Raw genomic sequence first — 25,276 nt, 5'->3', positions numbered from 1 at the left:
CCGAAATGCATTAGGAAAATGCACAAGGGTTTTTGTTGAAAGCACATGGAAGGAGCATCTCCTTAGTACTTATTTGTTTTGGAAATTGGAAAAGATAGAAAACTGAATGAAGAAATAAAACACAAGTATGTAGAATACAATCAAGTTGAATCAGTATAATTTTATGGATGATCATTATCAGAAAAATGGGAGCAGGGGCTTTCCTCAGCAGTGCCTTAGGGTAATCCCTTTGATCACATTGCTTAAATAAACTTAATATATATGATACCACATTGGGATAACAGCACCCTTTGCTTGCCCTACAAGAAACAAAGTAGATGATGAAGCATGACACACGAGAAGGTCAGGGTATCGCAACCTTAATATAGGAATGCCAGCGACATGGAAACTTAAGACTCTCTGTTTGGGAAAGTCATACTTTGTGGTTCTGAGTAAACAGCTTGTATACCATGTCCTCAGTTTATATATATATAAAAAAAGGGACAATAGAAAAGTCTCCTCTCAAACAAACTGAGATGGTCTGATGCCTTCAGAATTAGTTCACATTTAGACGCCAGTGCAAAATGTCTCTACTTGCATTTCTCAGGTCTCTTTCTCTTTGGTGACCCTTTGGTTCTATGCAATGCACTCTTAGCAATTGCATCAAATGCTCTGATTGTATTACTTATCATTAAATGACAGTGTGCAGGACCTGATGCAACTATTGATGCAAACATTGATGTTATGTTACTTGAATAATTTTTAAGCTGCACTTCCCAGAAGAAGTTTATTTTGCTCTACTTACTATAGACAAAACCTAATTGCATATAGCTCTAAGAAAAAACATTTAATAAAGTATGAAAATCTGTTCTTTCAGGAATGGCCAACATATTTCAGTTAAATATCCTGAAAACCTCACAGTTTGTGGGTTGTTGAGGCCTAGTAATGGACACACCTCTTCCATATGCTCATAAGAGTTTTGCTAGTTGCATTAGATGGCAGGATACACAAGTCATCTGTTACTAGTTAATGTAAGGAGACACATTTGTTTCCTGTAGAAAACCACAAAGACAGGTTTATTTCATAATGATATTCACATGTTTTCATTTTTTTCTGTTTATACAGCATATACAAATAAGTGGATATAACAATATTTCATATTTACCGCTAAGAGCCAAATAAGACCCAATCAAACTAGACAAAACTAGCTCATTAAACAATCAATAGCAAAAACGGGAACACTAGCATAAACTCTAGTGGTTCTGCCCAAACTGAAGTTCTCTTAAATTGGAAAAATAAATCTTCAAGTTTAGTAACTTGTGTAAAGAACTAGGGAAAACGGGCCTGGCAGAATGATACTTAATGACTTTTAGAAGGACTAAACTTATAAAGAGAAATGGGATGTTCCGCAATGGATTTTGGAAACTGCACAGTTACAAAAGTGCAGTTTAATAAAGATGATCTCAGAAATCTATCTTCATTATGTCCTATATAACATGAATGTTTGCCATGGTCACACAAAAGGCAAATGCAGACAATTCATTTGACACCAAATGGGGTTTGTTTCCAATATTAGTATTAAAATTTAACATTGGGTTAGAAATCATGATGAAGTACTTAGCATTAACAATGCACAAGAAAAAATGTATTCAAAGAATACATCACAGAATGCACTACTTGGACTGAACCCTTACTGGTTTATTTTCTTTAACACAGTCTTGTGCATTTGTTTGTGCAGTCAGTACTAAGGGACATCACATACAGAGGTTTGGCTCAAGAGGTCAGATCACCAAAATTAATGGTCTATACAAAATACTGACTAACAAAATACAAAGCACTTTCTTTCCATTTCAGAAACTGAATATACAAAGTATGTTTTTCCAAAATATTTTCATAGGCAACAGATTAAAAAGAATTTTAATTATACACATATGCTCACAATTCTGCCTTTAAAAAGACCTGTGGGAAATGTACATAAGGCCGCTTGTAAATGTACATCATTTCTGTTACAATGTCATATGTTCAGAGCAAAAAATGCACAATATTTTACAATTTGTCTCTTGGTTTGGAGTAGGCTATTGAAAAATACAGTACTCTTCTGTACAAAGGAATAAATCATGCCTTATTGAAATGAACGGAAGAAGCATCAATTTCCACAATAACTGACTCACTTCAATCCTTTCTTATTATGCACATTGTATTGTACTTTCAAATCAGTTTTAATTTATCCCCAAAAATGCCTGTATTATTACCAGGTTCAAAAGCTAGGTTATAAAGAGAAACTAAAATAATGTTTCTCACAGTAGTTAAAAAGAAAGCGGTTTCATATTTTCAAAGCCATATAAAGATAGAATTAAAAGAAGGTAATTTCTTGATTTAAAGAAATAAATTTACATTGTACAACAGTATGTGCCCGAGCAAAAAAAGGGTGGGTGAAGGGCAGAGATGAATATACACTAGAACACAAAGAAAGTCTCTCAAAAGGAGGTGAAACAAATTACATTTACAGCATCAAGGTTTACAAATGTACATCCGTACAACCAATGTAAGCATCACTACTAAATTAGCAAGGCTTGTAATAAACACTGAAACAAGATCTGTTTTCAAACTGTAAACGTACACCTATTAATAACCTACACGTATACAATGCATATATTTATAAGGAGCAAAGAGAAGGCTAGATATTTAATCATGCTTACAAGTAAATGTTGAGCTATCACGGTTACCTTAATGTGGCCCCTCTGCTAAATAATCCTACATTTTGCATCTACCATGAAAAAGCGAAACAAAAAAAAGCTCAACTCTCACATTCTGCCAGACAATTCTAGATGCATAAAACACATAAAATGTCAATGCTTACCGCATTTCAATCAGGCTACAAAGATAGTGCAGACCTATGTTAACTAGTCTTGAGAAAGTTAACTTTATGTATGAAGGTACCATCATGATTTATTCCTTCACCTTGTGTGCCAATTAAATATTATTTATATACAATAGGTCTATACATAATGAAACTAATATTTTAGGGAAATGTTTTTAAAAAACTGAAAATGATGTGGCTGAGGACGCTGGACATTCCACACATTAGTCATTTTAATGGACTTTAATACTAATCTGAGGAAAATTAGGTCTGGCTATCCCATCTCCACAGAGTCAATATTTGAAGAGCGATAGCCACAATGCACAGCCCCAAATCTTTTATTTTTTCTACTGAGGTGGTTTTGTTATTGCATCTGCTTAAATCTTAGCCAAGAATCATCAATGTACCCTGTAGCAGCACCTGGGTGTCAATGTGTGGGGCAACAGCTTTAGGAACAATTTTAAACTGGCAAAGTAAAACTGCTTTGTATGGGCTGTAAGATATATGGCCTCAGAGGGCTCTCCAACTAGCTTCCATTCATGTGGAAAAGAAAACTCTCAGAGGGCGGACCTTTTGAAGAAGGTGTGATGAAGTATTAAATTGTACACTGTGAACCACCAAAAAACAACTTAACCATTTATGTTCCACACACTAGCAAATCATTTGTTTTCTAGTATAAAACAGTCCACGCAAAAGGGAACAAAACAAATGTCTGAATTCTATTTACAGTTCTACAAACCTGTTGTGCTATGCTGTTAGGAGACCTATCAAACTGTCAGCCAGTGTGGTAAAAGAATACTGCACGTTTCCCTTTAAAAACTACCACTTTTTTTTTTTACAGTGACTTTACAAGGTAAAAATTTACAAAATATTTGACAGCTATTTTGATACAATTACATCATATACAGGCATTCTGTGCTTTACATGGCAAGACAATCAGAAAGGTCTCCCATCAGGGTTGGAGACATTGCAAAACAAACTCTCCAAAAATATACACAAGGACCATAAAAAAATTTACAAATGGATGAACAATTAATAAATAGACTTAAAAAAATCTGAACATTAACAGTTAAGTTGTGCCTTTTGATAATTCACAATAAAAATGCATATTTATATTGTTGATCCGAATGTGTCTTTTTACAGCATTCCATTTGGTGGTCCCACAATTGGGCCAAGATCAGCACTGTTTTTCAAATAGTACTTCTCCAACTTGGCCAGAATGTGTTTTCCATAGGTGTATTTTCTCAGTGTTGTGATGTGGGGTCGAATCTGTAAAAAAAATTAAGAAAAAAAGGAAAAAGGATAAACATATATACTCCTAACTTTAGCATTCATTAGTCTCATTTTAAAGGTAACAATATGACTGTTAATCTTATAAAACTAATTTACCTTCTGAAGCAAAACAGTTTGGGTATAGTGACTGGACAGCACTTTCATTCTATGCTTGAGAATAAGTAACGCATTGGGGTTTGCTACTGCTGAATGAGCTTGCAGCTTTGCAAAAAGACGGGTTTTTTTTAGCATTTTTGTGCATTATTAACATGTAGAGCATGGATTTATTCTCAAATTTACATCTACTCATCGACACGGTGCTACTGCACTTGAAACAAATTAGCTGTGACTTCCTGGCTTGTGTTTATTAGGCCGTGTCTACAAAGTTATGTTTGTTTTTGTCCATCAACGGTGTTCTCAAAGAAGGATTTCCAATATGGAAACAGAAACATTGCTGTTTCTCAAGGTCCTTCTGCTAGCTCACTTTATTGCATCTATTCAAAATTGTTTGTTGTTGTTCTTGTGACTAGTTTGCCCTGCCATCTCTGAAACAACATTGGCATAGAATGGGCAGAATCAACATTCAAGTAGAGAGATAGTCCTTAGATGGTAAAGCAATATGATGTTTATTAGAACTGTGCTCTGATTTGCTAAAAGTGTAATTCTTTTATTCACACCGTGATGATTTAGCAGGACCGAATGCTTTCCTATGCAAGAAAACTGTATTTTGGGGGGTGAGCCAGAAGACTTTCTGATGCAAGTAGGGACTGTTCCCATTTTCCTAAGTGTTAGTAACTTCTGGTGTTTAAGTACTGGAATGTTTATCAGGTGAGCAAATCCATACACTCATACTGATAATGTGGATACTATTCTGGGTTCATAAGCTGTGCATTATTCAGCTGTATGTGATTGGATTAGGCACAGTCATTATTTCTTTTCCGTTTTTCCTTTTGGCCGTTGACCAAATGTGATGCAGTGCCAGCCTCCTATGATGTCAAAAGTTAAGTACACCATCTTTAGATTCTCTTTTTTCACCACTGCTTTGGAGACATGTCTCTTTAGATGTGTCGCTTTATTTGCTTTGGGACTTTTTACTTACCCAATGTACCTTCACTGTGGAGGTAGGCAAGTTGCATGTGAATTCAAAATAGCTTCAAACTACAGAACTTCTGTTATTGGCAGGTACCGTTTTTATTTTGCAGCAGTATTCATATTCTGTGAATCTATTAAGTAGCTGTATTAACTATTTCCTGGAGGATGGGTTGAAGTGTGTGTGTGGTTGCAAAGAACCTTCAGGCCCACTAGTGGGGCCAGGTTTGCATGGATAGCTGCATAATGTTATGTGAAAGCATGGACTGATGACCATGTCATGGCCATGCATATCTGTTGATGAGACATCAGCTAGAAAGGCTCTTTTTTGCCTAATGGAATGTGCTCTAGATTTGTAATCAAGGTTCTTACCTTGATTACAAATCTGTAACATTTTCAGATGGTTTGCACTATCCATCTTGCATTAATCCCTTTGGACAACAGGAGAACCCAATTTGCTGGTGCATGTGCCACAAAAAACTGTTTGCTGTTTAAGGAGCTTAGTCTCTTGTAAGTCATACAGAAGTACTCTTGTCACATCTAGTATATGAAGTACATTTTCTAATTGTGTTTTTGGACATTGGAAGAAGGCAAGAAACTGGATTGGTTGGTTAACATGGACAAGTGACTTGTTTCGGTCTTCTTCGTGGACTTAGACCCCTGTTGGGGTTTTTCGACCCACCCGTCAGCTAATTGTCCAGGCGGTGATCTTATCAAAACTTGATTACGCCAGCTCGCTCCTTTTCGGAGCTAACCAGGCTGAGGTGGTACGCCTGAAGTGAGTTCAAAACGCAGCTGCCAGAGTTCTGCTGGGGCTTCCGCGTAGTTGCGCTACAGCTCTGGTGCTCTCCGACAATTACATTGGTTGCCAATAGCTAAGCTAACTGAACTTAGGGTTCTTTGTTTATCTTATAAAATTCTTAAATTTGCGTCTCCTGGATTGCTGGCCAATTTGTTGACACCTTATGTTCCTGGTCACCAGCTTCGCTCCCTGGGGCAACACTTGGTCGTGATTCCCCATGTGAAACGTCTCCGTATTGGGGGTCAATCCTTTCGCTGTCTGGCAGCTAAGCTATGGAACTCGCTGCCTCTTCATATTCGCAGTATGGATAGCCTGCTGACCTTCCGTAAAGCCATCAAGACCTTTCTTTTCCCTGCGTTGTAATCTTGCCTTTTCCTGCCTCTCTTCTTTCCTACTTTTCTCTTGAGTACTTTTGTTGTTTCTGTCCCTCTACTGCTAGTGCCGGGACGCCTTTTTGCTGAGGCAGCTGCGCGCTTTATAAACCCAGTTAACAGAACATATGACATTTGGAAGGAAGGACAGGCCAATCTATCCTCAAGCACTTATAGATAGGGCTCTCTGATAGTTAAGACCTGTAATTCCCTCACTTTACAAAAGGATGTCATCACAATTAAGAAGGCAGTTGTAAGTGTCAGACATCTGAGCACACTATTGTGCATCGGTTCGAACGATAGTTGATGAGCTATGCCAGTACCAGGTTGACCAGGAAGTACCATACCTCCTCATGAGAGAGAATGGAGAAAGTTAATTTGCTTCTTCTAGGAATCTTTGAATCACTGGAGTGGTGTAAAGGTAACTCCCAGAAGAGGCTTTGGTAGATGCAACTATGGCAGACAGGTGAACTTAGAAGTATACGCTTCAAATCGAGTAAATCCGTCAAGTTTTTAATACCCGGTGTGACCCCCTGGCATGTTATTAGGTTTTCGTTTGTACACTAGTGATTACATCTGGTCCATGTAGCTGAATAGTATCTTCTTAGGGTTGGCTACCTTGCCTCTCCTCAATACGTCCATGCAGTAATCTGGTAGGCTGAAACTGATTTTGAAACACTGATTTATTTTTTTAATACACTGCTGGCTGTCATTTACATCACGTTTGAGCATCCTGTCTGGTGTACCCACGGTGACACCAGTGGGATACGTGGTGAGGGTACCTGGATGCAAAGTGTTGGCATATTGCACATGTTGCGAACAGGTCTATTTGTGGGGATACTCAAGTTTGGAAGAATGGTCTAGCTCCTACTTAAGTGAGATACCTTCTGGTTAGATTCTACTGTTTGTTGCAAGTGTACTCCTATAAAGAGGATCCTCTTTTGGATTGCCCATCTCCAGAAGTCTTTTGCTAACCAGTGATTCTGTGCTCCCCTGCTTTCTAAGTAAGAACATTGTGGTAGCATTGTCTATCTAGATACGTACTACTTTCCCTGTGATGCTTTCAGTGTTGGAAAAACTGTCTGTAGTTCCAACAAACTAATGTATGTGCTTTACTGTCTCTTGTGGTATCCACCATTACCTCACCTTTAAATTCCCAATGTGTGCAACCAAAACCATGTGGGATACATTCGTGTTTATGGTCACAGAGGAGACTGTTTGCTTGAAATGCCTATCTTTTGTTATGTTTTGTTATTTCCACAAATATATCTTGTTGTGCAATTTCCTCATGACAACCAACAGATCTAACCAGTCCCCCGTTGGCTGATCATTGTCTCTCCAGCCACTCTTATATCTCATAGGTAATCTGGGAAAGGAGATTAGGCAAATACATCAATCCATCATGCCCAACAGTAAAGTACATACATGTCAGAGACTGAAGTCTGGTAAAGGTGAACTTGCTCTATCAGTGCCACAACTCTTTTGGATTGGGAATGCTTTTTTCTTGGAAGAATTTAATTCAGACCCCAAAAAGTATTTTCCTCATTGGGCGGGGCAAGGATATTTCCATGTTTACTGAGAACAATAGTGTTTACATTATTTTCATTATCTGGTCTATGCCGCATTTGCATGGTTAGAAAAAGCTTGCCTTCCCCAGCCTGTTGTTTAGGTAGGGTTACACATGTATTCCATCAATCACAAGTGTGCAGACACTAAGACAGTACATGAAGAATCTGGGTTGAAATTGTAAGACTTCAAATTGGTAACTAGAGTTCCCTATCACAAACCCGACACATTCCCTGGGGCTCTTGCTCATCGGGCAATGGAAGTAGATGTCTTTGAGGTCAATTACAGCCATCTGGTCTCACTCTTGTAACGGTGGGATTACTTTCTGTAAAATGGTAATTTTGAACTTGCATGCTGAAAGACTTGTTTAGTAATCTTATGTCCATCTGAAAGTGATGCCCTGTCTGGGGGTTTGGATTGAGTTACCTGATTATATTTTTCTTTGGTGCTTCCTCTATTACCCTCTTGTTCAGGAGGTCCTGCACTTGCTGTTGCAACAGCTTAAGGTCTTCTGATTTGCATGCTCTCTTTTTTGGATTAATGTAGAGGGGTACTTTCTCCAATTTGATGCTATATCCATATTTTATATTATTTAGAACCCATTTGTCACAGATGATTCTACTCTATTCTTGGAGGAATCTTGATAATATACCTCTACTGGTGTTAAGTGTCTGAATTAAGAGTCATTTGTTTAGAGTGCCAGATTTTTTAGAAGATTGATTCCTACCCTGTACTCTGGCTCAAAAGCATGGTTTCCTCTGCGCAGTAAGTTGCCACTGTGGCTTTTCTCCTTGAGTTTCTGTTCTCTTACTGGTATGCTTTTCTTGTCTTTGGAAATCAGGCCTTCCCATTGGTCTACGGGTGGTTAAGTGCATCTCTTTTGAAGGCTTACAGTGCCTTCTATTGCCTCAGCAGTGTCGTTACTCACCTTCACTTTATGTAAAAACTGGTCCACAACCAGTCCAAATAGGATCTCTTTTGTAGTTGATTACCAAACCCTAGACTTCAAACTTGAATCCTAAAACCCTGAGCCAAGCATGACTCCTAAGTGTCGTGCCAATGCACAGCTGCCTGCTAGCCATATCTGTAGCACCCAGGAGGACTTTAGGAATGCACTGGTGATTGTCTTACCCTCTTGGATGACAGTTTTAACCCTCCTTCTAAACTGTTCCAGCACATGTTGCAGAAGATCTTCCAATCCCATTACTAGTGATATTTGCTGAACAGCGCATGCACCATTGGATGGCTGCTGCCCTTTCCATGTTTTGGCATGCTACCTTCAGCCTTTGCTCTGTCTAGTGGTTGCAGGCATGCTAGCCCTCTATCTAGCTGAAGACACTAAGCGACTCTGTGGGTGCGTTGGATTTTAAGTACACTGGTCCCTGGCTTGAAGGCTTGCATTTATTTTCCACACTTGGAATGGCTTCTTTAGAAGACTTTTTTTCTTTCTAGTTTTTTTTAATACCCTGGTCTATAATGCTAGAGAGCTTACGCAGGAACTGGTCTGGTTTATAATGCTAAGGAGCGTAAGCAGGAACTAGTTTCTTTTCTGAGATGCTCTTTAGAAGGAAGCCATCCTCTGCTTGTTATTCCTTGAGCTGTATCCTAGAGTTATTTACTTCTCTTTTAACCACTGCATTATACGAGAGGTCATCTGGAGGAGGGTTGTAATGGATAGTCCTGTTCCTCCTCCAGTTAATCAGTCTCTACCTCCTACCATAGTTCTTCCTTCCCATGTGAGCGCTCTTATAAGGGTTGATCATATTCTTCATAGAACCACTCTTTGGCTTTGGTGTTGCTGAGTGACTTGTCAATCTATTGGAGTTTCAATCCTAGGCTTCTTTTCTGCTTTTCTTTAAGATACTCTGTATGATTTTTAAGAGGCAAACTTTTTCAATTGCAAAAACGCCGCAATTTTGGTCATGAGCTGCTTCTTATCGATTTTGATCGTTATTCCTTTTTACTGGCATCAGTGTCCTTTCCCTTGTGGTGTTCTTTTCACTTCCTCTGATCTTGAGCCCCTTTTGGAGTCGAAACAGAGCATTAAGGCATGTTCACACTGGTGTAGACGTGCTAACCCATTGAGTAAGAAGCAGGCAAATGAGAGTTAAGCCAACCAATGGTAAGCAACGGGGAGATGCAATTCCTTCTATACTCTTGATAAGGCCACAGCATATTTTTCACAACAAACCTAAAAAGGGGAATAGGACTAAATAAAGAGGAGATTTGGGGAATGCTATATCGCCCCTCCCAAATAAGGGAAGTATGCAGGTTTTCCCCTGATTATAAAGTAGAAAACATAATATTCTAAGGCGCTAGGCTGGATCTTGGAAATTTTCACAGCTCTCCTATAGCGATAGGTGGCGCTGGCTCCATGTCTTCACTAGAAGCAGTGCAGGCATAATGTTACTGCAGCCATATAGCGTAATGATGGTGAACCAATGTCAGCTCTCTGTCTACAAGGAGTGTTGCTGAAAGTCTGCATACCACAACCTCTGTGGCCATTCTGGGGCAAACTGAATGGCTTGGCCCTGATTCTGGTAAATTTCCCTAAAGACTCCTGAAAACAAGGGTATTGGAGGAAAACCCAAGGGGTGCCCCAAAGGGCAAAGATTTCCTTACTATGCTAATTGTGGTTGGCAAGATGACTCAGGCTCAGGATATCAGCCTGCATGTTCAGAAAGCCTGCCAGATGGCTGGCAACCAGGCACAGTCTGTGATGAGAAACAAGCTGGCAACTTCTGCACTTCCCAACAGAGGAGAACTACAGCATAGCTGTACTGTATGTCAAGATCTGGACAGGTGTGCTGCACAGTGATAGAAGGAAGCCCGTAGTTTGATCAAGTTGATGTAAAGAACCTGCCCTTCTGAAGCCCAATGGCCCCTCACTTACAGTTCCTCCAGATGCCTACCCCACACTAGGGTGGATGTGTCGGTCACAACTGTGGGCCACTGCTGGTGGAGGATAAAAATACATCTTTTTTGGAACAGGTGCTCTTTTACTGATCACTAGCTCAGGTGCATTGCAGTGTCTCATAAGATTGTGATATGTCAGACATCTTCCTTGTGCTGAAAGTTATGCTGACAAAGGTGCTACTGGAGAGCCCTCAAATGCCAGTATGTGTTGCTGCCAGGATCACTCATATCAAAAGGACATGCTGCGAGGGTTCTAGGTGAAACTTGGGCATGTTGATGGAAACACCCAAGTCATACAGCGAGGATGCTATAGCCTTCGGGTAGGCCGTCGTCATCTGCGGTGAGTTGCCCTTGAGCATTCAATTGACTATGTACAGGAATAATGAGATCACAACTTTCTCAGATGTGCTGCAACCACTTTTGCCCCATTGGGGAAGTCTTGAGGTGCCGATGTAATTCAAAAAGAGAGGACTGCAAACTGATAGTAAGTGGAGCCTACTATGAAGCCTACCACAAAAAGCAGACACTCCCCTGTGCAACTGCAGGATTTGTATGTGGAAGTCAAAGCACATCATCCAGTCTTTTACTTCCAGAAGAACCTGAGGCAGTGACAGTATCTTGAACTTTTCCTTGCAGAGGAAAGAAATTCAAGATCCTGAGGTCTACAATCGTGACAAAAAATGCTTGTCTTTCTTAATAACTACGAAACACAGAGATAGGCACCCCTGTCAACTTGTCCTGCTCTAAGTCCAACTTCACTGCTCCTTTCTGCAGGAGGACTGTCACCCCTGCTGTGAAATCTGAAGGTGATACTCTGTGGGGACAGAGGCCTATGAAGGTATGGCCCTCCAGGTCTTAAAAAAGGAGGATAATAACTGTCCACACATGCTACTTTAAGGGGAAGTTAAAGCAGCTCTTGAGACGATGCAGGGGGAATAAAAGATGTTCTAGGGGGTCTGTGGGGCTTGATGGCCCTATCAGTTGCCTCTGTACTTGTGCAGCAGCTGGTCTGTCTGCTGGAACACCTAGGAGGGTTGCTGTTGCCAAAGGGGAAAGTGATCTGGTGAGGATCCTTTTGGAAGGGTAGGTGTACCCCCTAATAGCTGTACGACACACAAGTTATGGCCCTCAAGGGATGAAGAAAGGAGCATAACCACTCCCAAACCAGCAATATGTGAGCCATTAAGGTGAAGTTAAAGCAGCTCTTGTTGAGGTGGTGCGGATGAGGACTAGGAGTTGGAAGGGGACTATTGGACTTGATGACCCTTTCATTTGCCTCAGCACTGGTGTAGTAGCGGGTCTGGGTGGGAGGCTGTAAGTTGTCAAAAGAAAAAGCCTTTGGAAAAACCCAGAAACTTCTGAAATTGCTTATAATCCTAGGCCAGGGATTAGAATCCAAGAGATTAGGCAGCAGCTCTTACAGCATTGAACCTTTCCATGACAGAGTCAACCTTTCCCCCGAACAGGTGAGACCTCCAAATAGCATGTCCATGAGGCACGCACAAATATACACAGAGAACCCAGTAAATTTAAGCCAAGGCCTTCTGAAGTCATCATCATCAAAAGTATCTTTATTCGGATATTAAAACATCCAGGAAAAGAACAATATATTTACACAAATCATATACAATAATATGAGCAATTCATCATAAATGCATTAAGATAAAACATGTCTAATGGGCCTTTCCATGATCACAATGGCAGTATTGGGCCTGAACTTCGGCCTAGGTTACAAATTCATCATTTTTTATAAAGTGCGGGGTGCTAAAAACTATACAAATATGGGATACCAACACTAACATTAATTAAAATGCGAGATCGTAGTTTACATAAAAACAGTCCATTTTAAAATAAGCCAAGGCCTAAATAAAAAAGAACTTCTTATAACATCCCAAGTACTCTAAATGTTGCAGTACGACAATTACAAAAAATCCACGTATTATCTCCTATTCTGTATACAATGTATAACAATCTTGCGGAGTAGCTTTAATCCAGATGCCTCGTCTGTAGTATCCGGCAAACAGAGTAACTTACACCTCCCTTCTAGATTTCCTCAATTTAGCTGCTAATCTTAAAAAATTTACAGTGCAGAACAATGTAAGAGGTTCCGCGGAAAGTTTTAAGTATAAGAGTGCTACTCTGACTTGGGTGAATTTATTCGCTCTTAGGATGGTTTTTAGGAAAAGAGCCCGCGGGTATTCATATAATGGACAAAAGAATACAAAATGGAGGGTATCCTGTGGAGATCCCAGATCGCAGCCACAGGGACCCTTTGAGCCAATATCTTTCGTAAACCCTGCAGGAACAGCTAAAATGTGATGTAAAAGATCCAGTCTGAATCTGGTCATTAAAAATCTATCGTTTTTGTTATAAATCTGTGCCAAGTATGGTTCTAAACCTACAACAGATTTTGTTAATATATGTGATCGCACTGACCCTTTCAGTATTTCGCTATCTTCCCGGGCGCAGGCTAACCGCCTCGTATACTCTGCTTTTATCGTGACTTTTAGCTGCGGCGTTAGGGACGTAGGTTCCTTAAAGTATCTTGCAAAACCCAGCCACTCCAATTTATCCTTTACATATTTAAGCCATGGTATCTTGTGACCTTTGTCCCTGTTGATACAGTCTATTAATATTTCTCTGCTTAGACTAGCTTCAGGGTTGGTCCAGATTTTAATCCAACACAATAATGGCTTAAGGCTTAATCTGTCGGAGATATAGGGGAGCCCTAGCTCCTCGTGGATAATATAGGCCGGGGTACTTTGAGAAACTTGCAAAATCCTCCTAAGAAACTTATTTTCCTCCCGTAGTATAGTGGAAATGTTTATAAATCCCCAGACCTCACTCCCATACATGATTTTGGAACAACAGATTGAATTGTATAAGTTCAATATTTCCGTCAATGACCAACGACCTAATCTCGTGGCTCGGTTCATAATTGAGCCCATTATGCTCACATGCTGCTTGCATTTTTCTGCAACTAGTGTGTTAAAATTGAGGTGTTTATCGAAGATAATCCCTAAATAATTGAAAACCTCGACCTTCTCTAGTTTGTGTCCCCCAATTTTAAAAATAAAATTCTTAGTTGGTCTTTTTCCTGCTTCCATGATGTAGGATTTTGTTAGGTTAGGGGATAAATCTAGATTTGCCATAAACTCACAAAAGCCATCGATAAGAGACTGCAGTCCCCTCCCTGTACGCGAGAGGAGTACTGCGTCGTCCGCGTATAATAAGACAGGTATACTTCTATTTGCCACTCTCGGGCAATCAACCCCCAATGTTCTTAGAGCTTTATCCAAACCATTTATGTACAGTGTGAATAAAAAAGGCGCCAAAATGCAGCCTTGTCTCACACCCCCTGTGCAAGAAAAGTGGTCAGTGAGATTCCCCTCGTTGTTATACCTAACCTGGGCTGTGGTATTCATATGCAATGTTTTTAAAATGAATATCAAACTTAAGTCTACCCCTAGCAACTCTAAGATCTCCCATAATTTTCCTCGGTTAACCCGGTCGAAGGCTGCTGTCAGGTCCATGAAGGCTAAGAAAACTGTGCCTTCACCAGCCACAGTATACTTTGCGACCAGGTTATATAAGTTGAGGCATTGGTCTGATGTTGAGCGTCCCATTCTAAAACCGTACTGGGTGTCAGTAATAATTTCCTTTTCCTCCGCCCAGTCCATTAAACGATTTAGAATCACCTTCCCTAATACCTTTGCCGACACATCTATTAAAGAAATCGGACGGTAACATTGAGGGTTGCTCTTGTTGCCCTTTTTAAATATGGGGACAATATTAGCAGTTGACCAGGACCTGGGCAGTCCCTCTTCCACTGCTGTATTAAAAATTCTCACGAGTATAGGGGCCCACAGCTCAACCTGTGATAAAAATAGATCTGGAGGGATCCCATCTGGCCCCGGAGCCTTATTTCTTGTCAAGGCAAGTATTCCATTTTTAACCTCGTCCACTGTGAACTCCACCCATGAGTTTGGAAGAGTACCCATATCTGTGACTTGTTGGGCAGTTACACAGCCGTGGTTATACAACTTACTGAAATGAGAGACCAATTCTTCTGGGAGGATATTACAAGCCATCTTCTCGCTATTCAGTGGCTGGAAAATTGGGTCATTTATCACCTTCCAGAATTTAGACATGTCTCTCAACTCCGCTGCCTCCTTTAAATTCTCCCAGGCCTCAGATTGGATAGTATGTTTCCTCTTCTTTATGGCCGATTTGTATTGGGCCCTACATTCCACTATCCTGCTCCTATCTTTCGGTACCTTTTTGAGTGCCCGTTTTAATTCTTTTTGGGCACTGGAGCATGCTTTGTCGAACCATTTGGTTTGAAGATTGGACGTAGGTAATAATTTGGCCCTGAGTAGCTTGTCAATATCCCTTGCCATATTTGCAAAGACACTTAACAGTTCTTTACCTTTGACTTCCTGGTCTAGGCACATCCAAATCCCACTATCGGAGGATGCTATAAGTTTTTTGTAAAATGCTTCCCCATCTATATTTGACCAACGTATGCGCCTGCCTTGGTCGATAGCTTCCAATTTGCCCCTCATCATCCTGGCCCTTGCCTGGGTGGAAGAGTCCTCATCCATCAATGACAACACCAAGGGGTTGTGGTCACTAAAGATGCTAATCTGTATACTAAAATCTACGATCCTGTATTTAAGACAATGTGAAACAAAGATAAAATCAATAATTGTATCCCTGCCCCTACCTTTAAACGTTGGGTTAATGATATTAGAGTTCCTGGGCTTGATTAAGTCCATCGTAGGGATTAAATCATATGTGCCCAGAATGTTTCCCAGTTTGCTACCTTCCGGTGTATGTTCTAGGTGCCAATCCTTAATAGATGGACAAGAATCCCATTTAGCCCCTTCCCATTTCAAATGTGGGCATTGATGGCAATTAAAGTCGCCCGCCAGGATCAGGGTTGGGGGATTATTTCCCCTGGAGTGCAGATCTAACAATCTATCCTCAAGCTCGTTCAGCCTCTGCGTCGACTGGGCCGCATTATAAAAATTTATCAAAACAAATCTTAAGCCCTTCTTACAGTAACTGATACCCTGTAAATTATCCGAACTCCATCCCAAGACCTCCCAGGTCCCTTGTAACGCAAGAGACACATACGTTATTAGTCCCCCTTTCGCTCTTCCCATACTAGATTTCCGAGCAGGTACGAAAAACATTTTATATCCCTCTAGATGTGCAGCACTACTATCCGTCTCCCACGTTTCTTGTAGACAAATAATATGAAATTTCTGGCTGAAATCCAACCATTCCTTGTTTTTTAGCTTGGTTGAGATTCCGGCAATATTCCATGATACCACCCTGATTTCCTCAGCCTCATGATTTATTGTGCTCCTGGCTAGGGTAGGCTGTTTTTGATCGGGGAATCCTGCAGGACCAGTCCCTCCAGGAACCAGGCTATTAACTAAAGGATTTGGTGTAACTACATTTTGCCTGATGGTAAGTACAGGAATATTTCCCGTGATATCCGCAATCTCCTTTTGCGTTGAATTAACTAAAGGGAATGGGGGCTCTAGGTGCTCATCATGGGCCAGTCAATCAAGTTCGCCCATCACTGCTGCCTCACATAGTGGGGTGAACCGATTTGGGACGGGCCACGGGCTATTAGTTCTTGTAATGGGTGTTACCCTTCTTCTCCAAGTCGTTTGTCGCGACTCGGTTAAGTGGTCCCTATAGAAGAAATTAAGTGGCAGCATTTTTATTGTCGACCCTCTATCAAAGAACCCGTAACTAGAAGCAAGTAATTCTTTTACCATCTGCGGGTCTCTGAGGTTAACAATAACACAATCCCCAGGAAATTTTTTCTCTGAGGGTCCAACCCAAGCTACCCTCCTTGCCATGAGAATTTGGCTATTCCTCAGCTTGACTCCCTTCACGTTGTTATACAACCAATGATTAGTCTTATTGATCAGGGAACTTGTGGACTCTTCTCTGTCATGATTTTGGGCTGGGACTCCCGCCAGTACTATTGTGTAAGGGCAAGAGGCTGGAGGCAAGTCCAGAGTCTGCAAACCCGGTGTACTCTGCACCTGTGCGTCTGAGAGACTGTGAGCTATTACCAACCCTTTATTCTTACCCTCCTGTTGTGAGCTGGGGGGTACGATGTTGGGGAGTATATCTTTGTCCTTGCTCGCTATAGGGGCAACTCTCTGGTTGCTCCCTGCCAACCTACTGATATTTGTGCCGGCACTGGCAGGACACGAACCGCTCCCCAACCCTTCCTGACTCGTAGTTAATTGGGCCACTAGGTGTTCCCCATTGTGTGTTTCTAGCATCCTGTTTACTTTCTCCTCAATTTTCTTAATGTATTCTGCTAAGGGGGCCAAATGTTTAAGGAGAAGAACTTCTATATTGGACTCTAGTGCTTTCAATATCTCCTGTGACCATTCCTTCCTATTTACCGGAGAGCAGGTTTCACAATGTGTGCAAGTTGGCCGAGTTCTTACGTCCTCAGTAACTAACAGTTCTTTCCTGGGGGCTCCTTTTTTTTTAGTTTATTTACATTTCTAGTTTTTTCCGTACCTTTACGATATGAAATAGCCGGAGACCTTGCTTTCGCACTGGAGCCAGAAGCTAGGGTGGAGTCTGGAACCAGTAATGCCTTTTTAGAGCGGGTAATCACTTCTCTTTCCCTCCCCATTAAGGTGTCAGGTTCCCTCTCCCCCCCAGTTATGATCCCATCCTGCTCTTCATCTCCATTTTCCCTATTGCCCGGTGTGTCTGACTCAAAATCTCCTCACACAGTTGCATTCAGTCTCGACGGAGAAGTATGATGTTGGCGAGAGGGAGTTGAAGACCCCTCCAGTATTATTAACTCTTGTTCCCCATCTACTCGCGTCTTTTTTTTTTTTTTTTTAAATCTGTTTATTAGGTAAAATAAAGTACGTTTCACAGTTATCAGTGAGCAGCATACAGAAGAACAAAACGTTATAACAACAGTACAGTTCCGGACAGAGTCATAAATCACAGTGTGCACTTTGGAGACACGGCGTGCGCCCTACTGCGGGCCCGCCCTACGAACAGTAGCACAGCATTGCCCCTTTAAATAGACGTGACACAACCGCACTCACTCAGCTTCAGCCAACGTTATCTCAGCAAGGAAGTGTCTGAGCGGCCCCCAAATATCTTTTGGTTGGGATGAGGCGGGCAGCTCCTCTGCATACAGTTCCAAGTTTTCCCTGCAATATACCATGTCCGACAACCACTTATTTAACGTCGGTTTGGCCACACCGTCCCATGTAAACAGAGTGCGCCGTTTAGCCAGCAGAAGGGCGATCCTCGCAAATCTGCCCACCACGCCCTTCAGCTGAGGTACATGACCCAACAGACACACCGCCGGCACACATGGAAGCAAAGCCCCGTCATTTTATGAATGTGAGTCAGCACCTCTCCCCAATACTCAAACACTGGCCCACAGCTCCACGCTAGGTGTAGAAAATCCGCATCTACCTGGCCACATCGTCTACACTGAGCCGATTCCCTAAATCCCATTCTGTGCAGTCGGGCCGGGGTGTAATATACTTGGTGCAAGAATTTAAAGTGGATAATTCGCAGGTTGCCATTGGGGGTGAGGCGGCCCGTCAGCTGGCAAATCCGCTCCCAATCCGCATCCTCGAGCTGGGGATCTAGAATAGCATTCCATTTGGCAAGACTAGTATCAGGGCCGTTAACCGTCTCCTCCTGTACAGCTTTGTACAATTTAGTAAGTAGTTTCTTCTTGGACGGAGCTACCAACAGCAGTTGCAGTGCCTTGAGTGTGGGGGGCTCTGCTGGGAAACAGGGGTAATGAGCTTTCATGGCCTGTTTGAGACGGTGACATGTATACACAAATAGTGGCGTGGGGTTTTGTATGTAAGCTAGATCATTCTGCTCTAGATAATGTCCCTGCGGGTACAAGTCTTGCATATGAGTGATACCAGCTTCTTTAAGCGATGTTAGAGGACCCGCCTCTCGTGTGACCGACAGAGCGGCGTGGTGTGCCAGTGGCAGGGCCGGCGCATACAGCGGCAGCCTTTGCGTCCTACGGCCTATCGCCTGCCAGGCCGCAATTGTCATGTCCAGCGTGTTAATCTCAGCGCGTGACGTGTGTCGGGCAGTGTGCGTGAGCATACCTCGAAGCGGGGTGGGATGGGCGTCCCCATCTTCCACCGCCACATGTGGAATGAAGTTATGTGGTCCATACCAATAGTACGCGTATTGCGCCTGTGCGCAGAGATAATACACGTAGAAGTCTGGCGCCGCGAATCCCCCTCTTTCGTACGACAAGGTCAGCGTTTTCCAGCTAATTCTAGGGTGTCGTCCCCCCCAAATGAAGCGCAGGAGATGGGCACGCAGCAGTGTGAAAAATTGCTGAGTCAGTTTAATCGGTATATTGCAATATAAGTATAGAAAGCGCGGAAGGACGACCATTTTTATCACAGCGATGCGGTCTGCTAGGGACAAGGGGAGACGCAGCCAACCGTCCACCTGCTGCACCAGCGCATCATAAGCCCTACCGTAATTTTCCCTGATCACTACCTCGGGATCACGATGGACCCACACTCAAAGATATTTTACTGGGTCGGACGTCCAGATCAGAGGGTATTCCAGGTGAGGCTGGGACGTAATCGTCGTGAGTGGAATAACGACTGACTTGTCCCAGTTTATCGTGAGCCCCGAGTACAGACCAAATTTAATGTATTCCCGGAGGACCGGGGACAATTGCGTCTGTGGGTGCCTGATGAACAAGACCATATCATCCGCGTATAGTGATATTCCAACTGGCCGATGGTTAAAGTTGAGGGCAGACTCCCTGTGACATTGCCGAATCTTACAAGCTAGCGGCTCAAGAACGAGAGCGAACAGTAAAGGGGACAGCGGGCACCCCTGCCTCGTACCCCTCGCAATGCGGAACGGCCCAGACGTGTGGTTACCCACGCGCACCACCGCCGATATGTCCGTGTACAAAAGCCGAATCCACTGCAGCATGACTTCCGGGAAACCCATCTTACGCAGTATGTAAAACATATAGTGCCATTCAACAGAGTCAAAGGCTTTAGCCGCGTCCAGCATGACAGCAGCCGCTGGCAGCTCAGGATTAAGGATGTGGAACATGGAGAAAATAGTCCGCAGATTGTGAGAGGTGGATCGCTCCGGTATAAACCCAGATTGATCGGGGAGCACCAGTCGGGTCATTAGCGGCTGTAGTTTTGTGGCCAGAATTTTAGCAAATATTTTTGCGTCTAGATTAATCAGCCATAGGGGACGATAGGAGTCACAGCTGGAGGGCGGCTTATCCTTTTTAAGGAGAGTGATAATCATGGCCTGGCGCAGAGTTGGAGGCAGTACGCCAACCTCATGTGCCTCAGCGTAAAGTTCTAGTAGATGCGGGGCAAGTAGGTCGACATAGGTCTTGTAAAATTCGGCCGACAGGCCCGGGAGCCTTTTTGTTGGGAAGAGAAAGAATAGCTTCTCGGACATCCTGCACATCTATTGGAAGTGATAGATATTCCCGGTGGGAGTCACAGAGCCACGCACACGCTATGTCCGACAGGTAGTCCGCCAGAGCCGACCCGTCCACCTCCCCCTGCTTCGTGTAAAGTGCCTGATAACAATCCTTAAATTGGTCTACAATGGCCTGCGGTGTGAAGTGTTCCATGCCCGCAGCATCCACAATTTTATCTATATGTTGATGATGCGCATGAAATTGTAATTTAGCGGCCAGATTCCTGCCAGGTCGCCCACCCTCGCCGTATGCCCTAGCCGCATGGCGCTTCCCCTTGTATTTGACTTCCGTGTCCGCCCATTTGTCATATTCTACAAGCAGCTCTTGTATACGCGCCAGCGTGGCAGCAGACGGCGCCGCGGCATAGGCCCTCTCCAACCCAGCAAGAGCAGTCTCAATTTTAGCAAGCTGCCCCCGTATGTCCTTCAGAATGCCCGCGGTGGTGCCAATGCAGACCCCCCGGATCGTCACTTTGAACGCCTCCCAGAGAGACGCCTGGCTAGCCACGGAGCCCGTGTTGTCAGCAAAATAATGGACGATGGCTTCTCTAATAGTGTCTGCGTATATCGGGTCCCGCAGTGCCTCCGCGCGAAAGCGCCATGTGAATGGACGGTGGGGGCACACCGGAATCCGCAGGTGCAGATATACGGGGTTATGATCTGACAGCGTGCGTGGCAGGTTGCGGACATCGAGCACCCATCTGTTAGTTTCCTCTCCCAATAACCAATAATCCAGTCGGGACCAGCTATTGTGGGCCGGTGTGATGTGCGTGCCTAGACATGTCCGTTCATTCCTCAACCGCCAGACATCCACCAATCCCCACTCCCCCATGGCCTCCCGAACACACTGAGCCACTCTAAGCGTGCGAGCACCCGCCGGGTTTGATTTATCAACCTGTGGATTGAGATGTGTGTTGAGGTCCCCCCCCCAGAGTATCGCAGCATCCGGCCAGGAGCGCACCGCAGCGAGCATCTGCGCAAAGGGGGAGGGATCATCCACCACAGGGCCATACATATTGAGAATCGTAACGTAGGTCATGCCTAGTTTGCCCTGTACCGCCGCCCAGCGCCCTTCTGAGTCAGTAGACGTATGTACGGGTTGGAAAGGGACACCTTTTTTAATCAGTATGACCACCCCGCGCGCATAAGCTGAGTACGAGGAAGCGAGCCGAAACCCCGCCCACCGACACGCCACCGCAACCTCTGTGTGTTTAGTGAGGTGTGTCTCTTGCAGCAACGCCACCTGGACATTGTGCCTGTCTAAGTAGTGTAGGACTTGTCTGATTTTCTTGGGGGTGTTAAGGCCGCGGACATTCCAGGTTAAACATCTGTAGTCTTCACCCATTGTCACCAAGCAGGGGCCCCACTGCAATCTCAGCGACCATTTCCCCCATCGCACTACCACTCGCACTTCGCGTCATCACCCAAGCACACGCTCCAGGTTCGCACTCCTCTTGCATCCGGAACTGTAGTAAACCCCCACCCCCCACCCACTTCAGCAGCCCAACTTTGCCAAAGATGATCCCTGCCTCTACACAACCCAACATGAAAACAAAACCAAAAACAATCCCATTGCACAATGGTGAGAAAGAAAAGGGGGGAGCACCCATTGGGGGAACGTAGCGGCCGCAAACACCTCCCAGTCTTTTGGGGAGGGGGCCACCGTATTGTGTCTAATGCTCCCAGTGATTAGCCCACCACCCGGTGCGCCATATGTCTGCCCAGCGTGCGGCCAGATTCCCCAGTCGCAGTACAATCGCAGCGCCATGTGTGCGGCAGTCCATGAGACCCAGTAACGCACCCCGCACCATGACAGCCAGAGGCTGAAAGTACATGCAGATGACAACCAGCAAGCCCCCGGATCAGCCACATCCCCATGTCTCAGCAACAATACATGCAATAGCTAGCAAGGAGTCACAGGAGAGATAGTACAATCGCCACCCGGCCGCGCAGCAAACAGTAGATAGAAGTCAGCAGACATGCGGCCCATGGCCTCCACAGAGCGGGCAAGCCGAGTAGGTCTCAACACAGTCCCGGCAGCGGAAAGGTGAAACCTCAGTCAATCATCAATCTCGGAGGTAGGAGCAGAGTGCTGGTGTGTTTTCCTCAATGATTTAGCATAGTCCATGGCCGACTTTGGACTAGTGAATATTTTAGAGGCTTCGTCAGTGCCTATACGGAGGCGCGCCGGATACAGCATCGCATAGGGGACATGGTCTTTCATGAGCAGTTTTTTAACCCCTAAGAATTCTTTACGGGCCGACTGGACTGCGGCAGTGAAGTCAGGGAAAAAGGAAAGGACATTGCCTTGGTAGTTGATCGTGCCTTTCTGGCGAGTGATGCGGAGCAGTGTGTCTCTGTCTCTGAAGTTCAACAGTCTAGCTATGATGGGGCGCGGTGGAGCGCCCGGCGGCGGACGCGCACTGAGGGATCTGTGGGCGCGCTCAACGGCAAACATGGCTGAAAGATTCGTGGGCTCGCAGACGTCCCGAATCATGGTTTCTATGAGGTCCTCAAACCTGCCCACATTTGTGGATTCCGGCAGACCCAAAATCCGTACGTTGTTGCGCCGAGAACGCGCCTCAATGTCCTCGTTCTTGGCCTGTATCACTGCCAGCAGTTTCGCCATGTCCGTGGTCTTGTCGGAAACCTGCCTGAGGCCATCTTCGTTATCTGAAATGCGCTGTTCCGCCTCGCCCAAGCGCACCCCCTGCCTGTCCAACTTGGCGGAAATGGAGTCCATGCGACCACTTAGAGCCTCTATCTTGCCATCTATGGATTGCAGGCTGGCCTGAAATGCCGACAGCGTTTTCTCTAAGGCAGTGGAGGGCGGCGCGGCAGACTCCAACTCCGAGTCCGAAGCCAGCGAGTGCGACGTTTTGCTTCCTTTGCGCGTCTCAAACGTGTGACGCGCCTGAGCCTTGTCAGGCTTGCCCATAATCGCCCCTCCAGCCCTCTCCGGCCCGGGCACTGTGGAGGGAGTAGGGCCACCAGGTGAAGGAGGCGCCCTCCCAGGCAAGGAAGGAGCAGAACACCAGGCGACTACAGGATCCAGTCAGGGGGGGGGGAGGGGAGCAGCGTCCGCCGACAGTGATCACTCCAGGAAGGGGGGGGGTCCCACACGGCACACCCCACACTGCGCCAGCTGACTTGCACCTCACCAGCTCACAGGGGGTAACTCCGCGGGTCCCCCCACCGCCAGCATCGACCCCACCACCGGAGGTCCCACGACGATCCTGCACCAACCTCCACCACGCAGTGTTCCCGGCAGAAGTCCACACCACGGTGCGTGTGTGTCCAGTCACCCAGATCTTGGCATCCAGACGCCAGGCAGTCGAAGAAGCACCCAGCAAGGGGGGGGGGAAAACAAGCCGCCGCCGAGTCGACAGCCCGGCAATCCCACGCCGCAGTACAGGCAGCAAGTATAGACCTCAAGCCGCCCCTCCCCCGTCAGACCCCCGGAGCCCGCGGTGATCAGCAGCGATCGCGGGCGTCCAGGTACCCGCAGTCCAGCTTAGGGCAGTCCGAGCAGACACGGGGGGGGGGGGGGGAGCGCGCCAGCCGGCCACAGGGCCCACTCACCCGTCCGAAGCCGGCGGCTTGCGTGGGTACCGCTCCGTTCGCTCCTCCCCCGCGCCCGCCGAGTCACCACTCCTCTCCGCAGCTGGCGCGTGCAGCAACGGGCAGCTCCAGAGTCGGCTCCGCGTCCACCACTTCGCTCTCCAGACCTCCACTGCACAGGCACCAGGCAAGCGGCTCAGGAGGGCTGCAGCGCGATGTCGCTCCTCGCCGCCTCGCTCACCCCGTACCTCTCAGGCGTCCCAAGATGGCGGTCCCGCCAGGCGCCGCACCACAGGCACGGCCACAGAGCACAGAGCCGCACCGGAGCTACAGTTTTAGCAAGCGCCCGATCCGGAGGGCTCGATCCTTCACTCTGGCGCTCGTGGGCAGGCAGTTAGGGAGCAGGATACTGCAGGATGTTGGCGGTGGCCGGCGGAGCAACACTACCGTGCGGCCATCCTGCCTCGCGTCAAGCCACGCCCCCCTACTCGCGTCTTTGTGTGAACTTGTACTGTGGTCACATGCTGGGTGTTACTATGGGCGGAGGTGCCCTGACCTTCAGGGTTACTCACCCCGGGTGTGACACACTCAGCTATTGTCCCCAGGGATGAGCGTTTATGTTCCAGGAGGGAGTCGAGGGATAACCTGCGCTCCGTCAGTAATATTTCGTGTGTTAACAAGGATTCTGCTCGTGTGATGAATGCGTCTAGGGTTCCCTTTACTCCTCCCCCTATTCTACTGGTTTTTTTTTTAGTTTTCCCCATGGCACTACTTTGGCCTAGCGGGTTTGTAATATCGTATAACAACCACTTTCAGATGCTTTATCCCTTAATAGACCACTTGTAGCTAACCAATTACAAACACAAATCAATGGGTATTGACCGATGTACAACCTAACAATGAATGACCCACAGGCCCCCCCGTGACTTATCTCAACTGTCCTCTGGCAAATATGGAGGTGTCCAGATCTTAACTCGATGATCAAGAGTATTGGCCCGGCCCGGCCTCCTCTGGCCCCGGACGGCCACAGACGGCCCGCCCTCTGCCCGGGCTCAGCCCGGCGTCGCCCGCGCGCGTCCCGCGACGCGGAGGGAGCCTCAGCAATTTATGCGCCTCCGGGCGCGCAGCTCGTTGTCATCAGGAAGTGGTACCGGGAACTCTGGGAGCTGTAGTCTCCCCCCACAGCGGCCAGCGGTAACGGTGGCGGCGGGAGAGACCAACAGCGTGACCAGCCCAGGAAGAGTGCAGCAAGCGGTGACCGGTGTCAGCAGCGTCAGGTAAGTGCGATTTCAGACCCCCGCTCCACCGAGGGAGCCTCAGCAATGTATGCGCCTCCGG

The 25,276-nt window shown here is 45.5% G+C and overlaps 1 protein-coding gene across 2 annotated transcripts in view; it reads right to left on the bottom strand.

Annotated features, from left to right (window-relative positions):
* Positions 1 to 1,023: 1,023 nt before the first annotated feature.
* Positions 1,024 to 25,276, bottom strand: part of PUM2 (pumilio RNA binding family member 2) — an 886,789-nt gene continuing 862,536 nt past the window's right edge. For both annotated transcript variants that reach the window (XM_085610624.1, XM_085610625.1), the window contains exon 21: positions 1,024 to 4,108. In XM_085610624.1, the coding sequence (XP_085466750.1) occupies positions 3,977 to 4,108 (132 nt within the window). In that variant the 3' untranslated portion in view covers positions 1,024 to 3,976. The remainder of the gene's footprint in view (positions 4,109 to 25,276) is intronic.

Source organism: Triturus cristatus, chromosome 6 (assembly GCF_964204655.1).
Source record: "Triturus cristatus chromosome 6, aTriCri1.1, whole genome shotgun sequence".
NCBI classification, from domain to species: domain Eukaryota; kingdom Metazoa; phylum Chordata; class Amphibia; order Caudata; family Salamandridae; genus Triturus; species Triturus cristatus.
This window is presented reverse-complemented; position numbering and strand designations above follow the sequence as displayed.